The sequence below is a fragment of the Scardinius erythrophthalmus genome, assembly GCF_964197995.2.
Source record: "Scardinius erythrophthalmus genome assembly, chromosome: 13".
NCBI classification, from domain to species: Eukaryota; Metazoa; Chordata; class Actinopteri; order Cypriniformes; family Leuciscidae; genus Scardinius; species Scardinius erythrophthalmus.
In genome coordinates, this window is record NC_138233.1 from 4,241,484 (window position 1) to 4,252,372 (window position 10,889).

At 36.4% G+C, this 10,889-nt stretch overlaps 1 protein-coding gene across 4 annotated transcripts in view; it reads left to right on the plus strand.

Annotated features, from left to right (window-relative positions):
- Positions 1-10,655, plus strand: part of tcof1 (treacle ribosome biogenesis factor 1) — an 11,399-nt gene extending 744 nt beyond the window's left edge. Inside the window, exons 2-9 of one of the 4 annotated variants that reach the window (XM_081382285.1) lie at positions 29-90; positions 181-215; positions 1,094-1,183; positions 1,567-1,628; positions 1,716-1,878; positions 3,231-4,958; positions 5,059-5,138; positions 9,944-10,655. In XM_081382285.1, coding sequence (XP_081238411.1) covers positions 29-90; positions 181-215; positions 1,094-1,183; positions 1,567-1,628; positions 1,716-1,878; positions 3,231-4,958; positions 5,059-5,138; positions 9,944-10,018 — 2,295 coding nt within the window. In that variant the 3' untranslated portion in view covers positions 10,019-10,655. The remainder of the gene's footprint in view (positions 1-28; positions 91-180; positions 216-1,093; positions 1,184-1,566; positions 1,629-1,715; positions 1,879-3,230; positions 4,959-5,058; positions 5,139-9,943) is intronic. The other 3 variants (XM_081382287.1, XM_081382288.1, XM_081382286.1) reach the window with 3 other exon arrangements.
- Positions 10,656-10,889: the final 234 nt, after the last annotated feature.

Below are 10,889 nucleotides of genomic sequence, written 5' to 3' on the forward strand. Positions count from 1 at the left end.
GAATGCGTGTGTTAACTGTGTCTGTCAGTTGCAGGTTGAAACTGAAGAAGTGAAAGTGTCTTTGAGTGAGATCTTTCAGAAGTGGGCAAGGTAACACAGTTCATGCATGTCTCATATTATGGGCTCTATTGAAAAGCATTTAAACTAATTTATAATTTTTCCCCATCATGATGTTTTCAGCTCAGATGATGGAGATGTTCCACCGGTGCCTTCTGGTATGTACATCAGCAGCTTCACTATCTAGTGTTTGTTCGTCAGAAGGTTCATAGGGACACTGTGTGTTGTGCATCAGGGATTTTGAACAGGGGAGTGCTGGGGGTCTGTGGGAAAGTTGAGAGAAAAGCAGTGTAAAAAATGTAGAAATTAATAAATAAAAATGATTAAACTACCGTACAAAATAAATTTGATTAAAACAATTATTTAAGAAATATTACATCAATGCATTTTATTAAAATAACATATAAATAAATAAAAATTGATTAAATTAAATTAATACATTTGATTAAATTAACACTAAATTAATAAATAAAACTTTATTTAAATAAATACAAATCAAAGTAGTGTAAAATGTAAAAGATAAATTAAAAACATAAGGTAACTAAACTTAAATAAACAATAAATGAATAGTTGATTAAAATAATTTGATAAAAAAAAGAAATAGCATATATATATATATATATATATATATATATATATACACACACACACAATTATAAATAAAAATGCATCCTACAGTACTACAGTAAGTGGAAAAAATGCAATGTAATCGATATTTTACACATGATATTACATTTTCACAGTATTATTTGGGTCTATACAAGAAAATAAATTGTAAAGCTGCCTTTTTTATATTTTAAGATGGATTGGGGGGGGGGGGGTGTCCTGTGGATGATCATGTTTGGTGGTCCATGGGAAAGATTGAAAATCCCTGTCGATCATGAATGTTTGACAGCCTGTTTTGAAGGCAATCAAGCATGTTTACCACCATTTACTGATTTCTTCTGACTATCCTGCCTTCTAGATATTAGCATAAGCACTGATAATTCACAAGGGGTCACTAATATTGAGTAACCTAAAGTCCTCGCATCCGCAGGTGTTGAAACTCCTGAGCTCCAGAGTCCAGCAAAAAGACAGAAAGGTTCTTCAACTGGAACCAAGTCTAAGATCACAGCTCCCTCTGCTGGTAAACGAGCCGTCGCTTTTAATATCATCTTCATATTGTGTAACTTGTGTTTTATCTGACAGCTGTAAACATAATCTGACTACATTTTTCTGAATGTCATAATTATTTATTAACAAACAAGTATTCATGACTTCAATGAGCTCATTGTTTCTGCATTCAATTATTACATTGTTTAAATTAATTATTTTTTTGCTAACTGTGATTTTGTATATGTACATTTCTGAAATACATAACTTAGACAGTCACCTCTGATAACAGACTCTAAATTGTAATGTGGCATTTTCTGTAAAGCTGCTTTGAAATGATGTGTGTTTTGAAAAGCGCTATACAAATAAATGTGAATTGAATTGAACTATAGTTTGTTTCTGTGTGTGTGTGTACAGGACTTAATCCCAAAAAACCTGTCGGCAACATTAAAACTTCAGGAACAGCGGGAAAATCAACGGTATTTAATTTAAACATGACCGAAATGTTTTATTCATTCACCAAACATAAGTCTCCTGAAATATTCATCATTGACTCCACTGCACAGAAACAGAAGAAAAGTGAAACTGGGACTAAACCGAGGAAAAGAAAAAACTCCAGCTCAGAAGATGTTTTGGTTCCTCCATCGGCCGCTGATCCGGGGAATGAATCCGACTCGGACTCCAGTTTAGATGTGGATAAGTGGAGGAAACTGCTTTCTGAATTTTCAGGTGAGAAAAAACTAAATAATAGAAAGCATTGGAAGGCTTCAGTTTATAATGCCTTGTCCTGCCGATGGATGAATCTCACAAACCCCAAAATCAACATGTGAATTGTTTCATCTTATATATACTTTGCATAAAGACAATTGAGCTCTTTTTCATAAAAAGTAAGATTTTCTTAATGTCTTCTGCTCACCAAGGCTGATCAAAAATAACAGTAATATTGTGAAATATTAATACTATTTTTAATGCCGGTTTTCTATGTGAATATATAGTAAAGTGAATCTTCAGCATCATTACTTGAGTCTTCAGTGTCACATGATCCTTCAGAAATCATTCCAATATGATGATTTGCTGCTCGAGAAACATTTATTATTATTATTATCAATGTTGACAATATTTGTGGAAATTGATTAATTTTATTTCTCAGGATTCTATGATGAATATACAAAATTCAAAAGAAAACCATTTATTCGAAAATATAATCTTTTGTAACATTATAAAGAGGTCAGTTATGTGATATTTTATTTATTTATTTTTTATTTTATTTATTTTTTTGGCCAAAGAGATCAGAAATAGTCATTTTTCATGAATGGTTTTACAAAACCTTGAGTTCTATAACTTTTTGTTGGCATGGTCTGATTATGATCTGGTCAAACGTTCGTGAAAATCGGAGCAACAGCCTAAGAGGAGTTCGAAAATATACTTTTTTCCCAAAATTCAAAATTGCGGAAAACGATTCATGATGAGAATGACGTCATTGGGTTCAATCGAATCGTCTCGAGGCAATGAGGAAAAAGGAATTTTGTTTCTAGCCTTTATGGTTCAAAAGTTCAAAAAGCATATACATGAGTGCATCTTTGGACAGTTGGTGGCGCTAGAGGGATTGAGTTACAGACTCCAAATTTGCTATGATGACAGTTCTGACTGTCCTCTATCTTTGTGCCAAATTTCATAACTTTCCTGCAAGCGGTTCTATGGGCTGCCAATAGGACTTCCACAGCAGAAACGGAAAAATAATAAGAACGCCAACGGATAAAATAGTTTTTTTTTTTTTTCATACTTTTCCTATTTTATTTACTTTAATAAATGTTATTCCTTTTTGATCATTATCCAACGTGTTGTCTCCTTTGTCGCAGCTTGTGAGCCGGCCGTGACACTACAAACATAATAATCACTGCGATAATATTCCAATCATAGACACTTAAACATTTGTCTATTTAAATCCAAACAGCAACTTTCTTGTTTTTCTGGCTGGGCGGTGTATTTCCCATTCATTTGTGATGTGAGGGTGAAATGTGCTGTGTTTTCATAAGATTCAAACCGGAATATAATCATAAAAGTTTGTCTTTTGTTACCAGACGTCGACAGAGAGAAAATGGACGTTCTTTCAATTTTGGACGAATCTTTTGGGAAGGTCCCAGAAAGGAGCAGGGCGAGAAGGAAGCCGAGAACAAAAAAACAAAAAGAGGAAAGCCAAGCCAAGAAGGGAAAGTCCGATACGCCAGCAAATGAAGCGACGGACAAATCCGAGGACATTTCTGTAACAACCGATGCATCCAAGACTAGTTCAGAAAAGACGAAAGACGAGGATGCTGAAGTTTCTAAAGTCAAGAAAAAGACTAGAAATAAGAAAAATAGTAGCATCTCAGCATCTCTTGATGTGGTTGAGACCACCAAAAAAACTAAATCTAAAACTACACAGGATGAGGCCGATAAAGCGGAAGAACATCATGAAACTAACGGACCTTTGAAAGGAACTAAAGAGGTTGGTGTATCAGATTCAGAAGCCATTAGGACTCCTAAAAAAGTTCATTTTGAACCATGTAATAGTTTTTCACAGCAGGTTGGGGAAAATGCTCGTAAAGATAATGGTACCTCAGAAACCAGCAGCGCTGACACTCCATCGAAAAAGACAAAAAAAAAGAAAGGCCTTTCTGAGGCCAGTGATGTTGAAACTGACAACAGTCCCTCAAATGTTCAAGAAGTTAAGAAAGCTGCTGTGGAAACTCACTGTGAAGAAACCAGCCTTACGACGGACCAATCAGAGACAAAGAAAGTGAAAAACAAGAAGTCTAAAAGTGCTGCGGAGCCCGTTCCCAATGAAACGCCTTCTAAGAAGGGTAAAGCCAAGAAAACTGAAGTTCCTTCTGAGATTGACCAAGAAACACCTGAATCCGTTAACCCCGATTCTTCATCTAAAAAATCCAAATGTAAGACCAGTGAAAGCCTTTCAGAAACAATTGAGTCTGAAAAGTCATCTAAAAAAGCCAAAAGTAAGGCCATTGAAAGTATTTCAGAAACAATTGAGTCTGAAACGCCATCAAAAAAAGCCAAAAGTAAGGCCATTGAAAGTATTTCAGAAACAATTGAGTCTGAAACGCCATCAAAAAAAGCCAAAAGTAAGGCCATTGAAAGCCTTTCAGAAACAATTGAGTCTGAAACGCCATCAAAAAAAGTCAAACTTAAGACCAGTGAAAGCCTTTCAGAAACAATTGAGTCTGAAACACCATCTAAAAAAGTCAAACGTAAGACCATTGAAAGCATTTCAGAAACGCTTGAGCCTGAAACGCCTTCTAAAAAAGTCAAACGTAAGACCAGTGAAAGCCTTCCAGAAACAATTGAGTCTGAAACACCATCTAAAAAGGCTAAAGCCGTGAAAGAACCTGGTGAGGTCGACACTAGCAATAAAAAGCCCAAAACGGTCCCGTCGGATGCTGATCTCCTTCAGCTCGACTCTGCAAACAGCTCTTTGAAAAAAAAGAAAAGCAAGATGGCTGCTGATGGCGTGGAGATCCAGCATGACGTTCCTTCAGGAACGCCTTTGAAAAGTCGTCGATCTCAAAACGACGTTGCCAATGGTTTGGGAAATGAGGAAACCTCCAGTCAAGAGCTAAACACTCTGTCAAAAAAAAAAAAAAAACACAAAATGGAGGAAGCTTGTGACATTCCCGCTGCGCCAGAGGCCAAGAAAGACAAAGTCAAGAGCAAAAACAAGAAGGGTGAAAATGCAGATGCTCTTCAACCTCCTCCACCACCAGAGGAAGAAGAAGAAGAAGAAGAAGCTGCAATGAGCCTGAAGAAAAAAAGTGAGTCATTTAAAATATGCATGTGTTGACATGGCTTTTTTTTTACGGCATCCTTCAATTTCTTCTCCAATGTTCCCTCTCACGCTGAAATGATGTACAGAGAAGAAGAAGAGAGGAGAGGAAGCAGAGGGAATCGTCCCTGTATCTGCTCCAGTTGAGGAGCTGGTCGTGCACAAAAAGGTAAAACTGCTGGATTGATGGTTGGTTTTGTAAATTGCGTGTTCAGTATGATGCTGTTTTTAAAGAAAATGCTGTTCTTCCACAACAAAAACTAACAGAAAATACCTATAAAGCCTACCGTATCATATTTGAAAATCCTGTTGAACACAATCTACTACATGCCTTCTGTCATCTGATTGATCGGGTTTTTTTAAAGTCTTTTAGTGTAATTCTAAAAATGTCCTCCTTTAGCTTGTGATACATGTCTTTTTGTAAGTAAATGCAAGAATTACTTTTTTTATGTGCTGTTATATATTTGCCTCCCACAATTAAAACTACTTAGCACTTAAAGGATTATTTCCCCTCAAAATGAAAATTTCCTGATAATTTACTCACCCCAATGCCATCCAAGATGCTCATGTCTTTCTTTCTTCAGTGGAAAATAAATTAAGTTTTTTGAGGAAAACATTTCAGGATTTTTCTCCACACAATGGACTTCAATGGCAACCAAGATGTTGAAGTCCAAATCAATGCCGTTTCAAAGGGCTCTGAAGTGCTTTAAAGGGCTCTGCATGATCCCAGTCGAGAAATAAGGGTCTTATTTCGCGAAAAGATCGGTCATTTTCTAAAAATAAAATAAAAATGTATATACTTTTTAACCACAATTGTTCGTCTTGTGCTGGTCTGTGACGTGCCACGTATTGCGTCATCACTTTGGAAAGGTCACGAAAATTTTTTTTTAATAATAATAATATATTTTGAAGTTGGAAGAGAAAATGAGATGGTATTTTTCACCCTTCCCTACCTTTTTGAACCTACCTTTTCGCGATCGTTTCGCTAGATGAGACACTATTTCCTCAGCTGGGATCATGCAGAGCCCTTTAAAGCACTTCAGAGCCCTTTGAAACGGCACTGATTTGGACTTCAACATCTTGGTTGCCATTGAAGTCCATTGTGTGGAGAAAAATCCTGAAATGTTTTCCTCAAAAAACTTAATTTCTTTTCCACTGAAGAAAGAAAGACATGAACATCTTGGATGGCATTGGGGTGAGTAAATTATCAGGAAATTTTCATTTTGAGGTGAACTAATCCTTTAAAGAGATACTTTGCCGATTAGCACTTAGCTTTGTCTCAGTAGAAACCCGGTAGTATTTTCGAGTGACTGTGCTTCCCTCCCTCATGTCCCCCTGAGACGAAAGATTTCTGTATTGTGTGTCTGGAAAAAAAACTCAAATGACGCAAAAATCATCATTTAGCTCATCTGAGGCTCGTTTATCCAGAGGCGAGAGACTCCAGCCAGTAGGAGGAGCTCGTCCCGCATGTCTTCAACCCGCCCATAGGGGGATCTCACGATAAAACACCGTCTTTTCAGTGGAGGCCGACTAGTAGCCTAGCTGTATCATTTCTCCCGATACTGCCCTCTGTAACCGGTAGGCGTGGCTTGGGCGTGTCCTCGCAGGGCAGCGAAGCAAGTGCATTCTGGGAGTTGTAGTCTTTCATCCACATGAGCCAAAACTACATTTTCTGGCTTTTCTCAGTCTAGAAGGCACCAACTTCTAAAATAATTTCACATTTCTACTACATAAATGACCCAATTTAAATACACATTCATCTTCCCAGTGGTGAAATATCCCTTTAAGTATCATCTTACTAAAACACATCATTGGAAATATAACAATTGATATTTATATGCATTTTAGTTTTTTAGTTTTTTAAGTAGTCTGCTATACTGTTATGAAGATCTACAAGCATCAGAATTTATTCTTACTTTTTGAAATATCACTTTAAAGGGGGGGTGAAACACTCAGTCAATCAGTCAATCTCACGTTAATCTTGAGTACCTATAGAGTAGTATTGCATCCTTCATATCTCCAAAAAGTCTTTAGTTTTATTATATTTATAAAAGAAAGATAGGCTGTACCGAGTCTTTCCGGAAAAAAACGAGCGGCTGGAGGCGGGCCGTGTGGGCGGAGCTAAAGCTGTGCTTACGCGCCGAAAGCTAACAACACACAGACATTTGAAGCAGTTTTACTCACTGCCTGCGGTTCCAACGCACGACCGTGAACCTTTATCGTTGGGACTGCTCCATCCTAAAGCATTAGACGATCTGCAAAAGCGGCGTCGAACTGGGCCTTGTTTATAAAACAATCATCGTCGAAATGCAGGGAACAAACAAGAACACTTGCACAACTCCGTTGATGCTCTGGAAAAACAAACTCCATCCACTGGTCCCTTAACGCTGGGTTCTTTGGGAATCTGTGCAGGATTGTCTTGCCCTGGCAACCAAAAACACACTTCTTTGGTGACATTGACTTCCCTAAAGCCGAGCACAGCGCTTTGATGGGCATACTGCTTTCGCTCTCTTGCTCTGGTCTACGGGTGCGCGTGCGCCCTTCCGGGAGAAGTGCCCTTAGGACCCGTATAAGGAAATTCCGCTCCATCTGACGTCACACATGCCCATACTCGAAAAAAACTTTCCGAAACTTGTGACAAACCGGAAGGAGTATTTTTGGCACAGAAATACTCCTTGAAACGTACAATTTAATTTTTTAAACTTTGTCCATGTTTAGCATGGGAATCCAACTCTTTAACAGTGTAAAAAACTCAGTATGCATGAAATAGCATTTCACCCCCCCCCCCCTTTAAGGAAGGAATAGTTAAAACCGTAAAGGAGGATAATTAATTCCAGACTACACAATTAACTTTCACAGCATCGGGAAAACAGTTCCTGGAATGAATTCAAAGCATCATTATAGATTCCATTTGGAATTCGGGAATTCGTTTCGTAACACTGGAGATGCTAATAAATTCCAGGCGTGCATGTACATGTACATGTGATTTCCCTTTTGACAGTTGTATAAACCAACATATGGTAAGTCTGGGCTTACCCGGGAAAACGAAAGCAAAATGAAAGCAATTAATCCTTGCCCAGCCTTAAGTGTAATATCAATGAAACATTCACAGAAAGTCATTTGTGTCAACGCATATTGAAACATTCAAATGTGAAGTGTGTGAACGCATATTGCTGATTATTATTGCCTTTCATTTCATGACATGTTTGTGGTCAGATTCATTCGCAGATCCTTTATATTGGATACGACTGTCCTAAAAGTTTCGCATCTACAGCACACATTACACGCATGCATAAATGCGGATATGATCTACATGTCTAAAGTAGCCTATATAGAAAGCATAAACCAGTCTTATAAACTCCTTGATTTCGCTTAACAACTTAAAATGTAATCTGCATGCACAATAAACTATACTAAAACTCATTTACATCTCTCGACAGAAAGATTTCTGCAGTTTTTAATCAAATGTTATTAAATAACAGTAGTCATAAGCATATTTCCAGTACGTCCCATCAGAGCAATCGCTCATAGACGGCTGGTTGAACTGGTTCTTTCTGAGTCGGATGTGATACTTCGGCTGTGCGTTTTGCGTCATCAACCCCGAACTAAAGTTCGATTAGTGAACCAGCTCCTATACTTCCTATAAACCGACTCACAAGAACGATTCGTTCAAGAACCGAACATCACTAGATCACATGACTCGGGCTGCATCAAGTCCTCTCCTCTTTTGTTTTCTCAGCAATGCTTAGCTGACCTTTAAAGATGGTGCGGAAAGCAAAAGCTTGTATTATCATGTATTATCAGATTATAACGTCTACCTTGGGTTGTTTCAGCAAGTGAATGCAGATATCGGATATGGGTCACTTTTAAAACATGCAAAAGCTGGTCGTCATACTAGCAAACTAAACAATCGCAAATACTTTAGATATACAGTCAGATCTACAGTATATTAGTCAGATTATTCTTTTTTTGAATGGAACAATTTGGAACCTTTAGACAAAATCTAAACAAAAGTGTGTTTTTATAAAGTTTCATATTTGATACATCAGGCTTTTATGTCTCATATGTCGTCAAAAAAATCAGATATGTGACCATGGACCACAAAACCAGTCACATGGGTAAATTTTTCAAAATTGAGGTTTATACATAATCTGAAAGCTGAATAAATAAGCTTTCTATTGATGTGTGGTTTGTTATGATAGGACAATATTTGGTCGAGATACGACTATTTTAAGATCTGGAATCTGAGGGTGCAAAAAAATCGAAACATTGAGAAAATCTCCTTTAAAGTTGTTCATTTATGTTGGCGATTGTGCAGCATTCACTCACAGAAATACATGTTTTATATATTTACGGTAGGAAACTTAAAAAATATCTCCATGGAACATGATCTTTACTGAATATCCTGATGATTTTTGGCATAAAAGAAAAATCGATAATTTTGACCCGTACAATGTATTGTTGGCTATTGCCACAGATATACCCGTGCGACTCGAGACTGGTGACGTGATCCAGGGTCACATATAGTTAAAGAAATTGGGATTTGGCCGTGAAAATTCACCCTTTATCCACATAAATATCAGCATCTGCACTAAACTCAGTTTGTGCCTCTGAATAAAATTGAGCTGTTTTTCCTCGACGAGTTTGAGCTCCATATTCTCACTATATCATATGAGACATAAAAGCCTGATGTATCAAATATGAATCTAAATAAAACACACATAAACACACTTTTGTTTAGATTTTGTCTAAAGGTTCCAAAAATGTTCCATTTAAAATAAATAAAAATCGGACTAATAAACTGTATATCTGACTGTATATCTAAAGTATTTGCTATTATTATTTAATATGTCAGGCTTTACAGGGTTAATTATGCCTCTGCTATGATTCTGTAATTGACATTCTGTAATAAAACTCCCTCAGATTGATTGAGTTCTGTGAGTAAATGACTTTTACCCCTCTTTTATTGTCCAGAAAAAGAAGAAAGAGAAAGCGCTCATGGACTCAACCGCACATAATGTTGAAGACATCAGTTCTCAGTGTCACTGAGGAGAAACTTCTGACATAACGACTTGATCTCAATGCACGCTCCGTCCCGACTGTGAGGATCGTGTGTGTTCATGTGTGTGTGCAAGTCAGTGTTTGTATGTTTTATATTTTTATGGAGGTGAATTTTGAGAAATATTTAGGATTCTCTTTTTGTTGTTTTTCTATTTTTGCTAACTGGACTTTGTGATGAAGAAGAATTTTATGTCTTTTGTATTCTTTTAAATGTGTTTTTAAAAAACAAATCATGAGAGCCATGAAAAAAAACTAATCATGCTGTTTTATTTTCATTTTGGTCATGTGACAAGTTGTTGTCATTCTTTTTTTTTTTTTAAAGGTACATTTAAAAAGTAATAAGTACAATTGTTTAGGATGAACCAATACATTCTATAAATGTCATTTTGTGTTGATATTTGTGACCATTATTAGGGGAAAAAATTTATTTGTCTTATTATTATTTTTTTGTGGTTCAAAATACAGATGATTTTATTTATATTTGTCTCTCCTCATTCTTCACACTGACAGATGTACATATGTATTCATATTTCCTATTTAAAGTTTAGCTGGGACATATCGAAAGGTTTTTTAAGAGACATATTTTCTCCTTTTTACCCAGAAAATAAAGTCATTTTCAAATGTGTATTTCTGCTAAATGTTAATTATATAAATTATTAGTTCTTTAGAATATGAATGAACGTAACTGTCACCGTCCTAAGTTTACTTAACTATATTACAATTACATCCTAATCTTATTATGACAAACTATATATCATTGGAAAGGTCTAAGACTCCTAAATAGATATTTTAAGACTGTTTTTTTGTTACAAATTATGTAGGAACAGAGATAGATGAATTTATGACAATAGTGCACCTC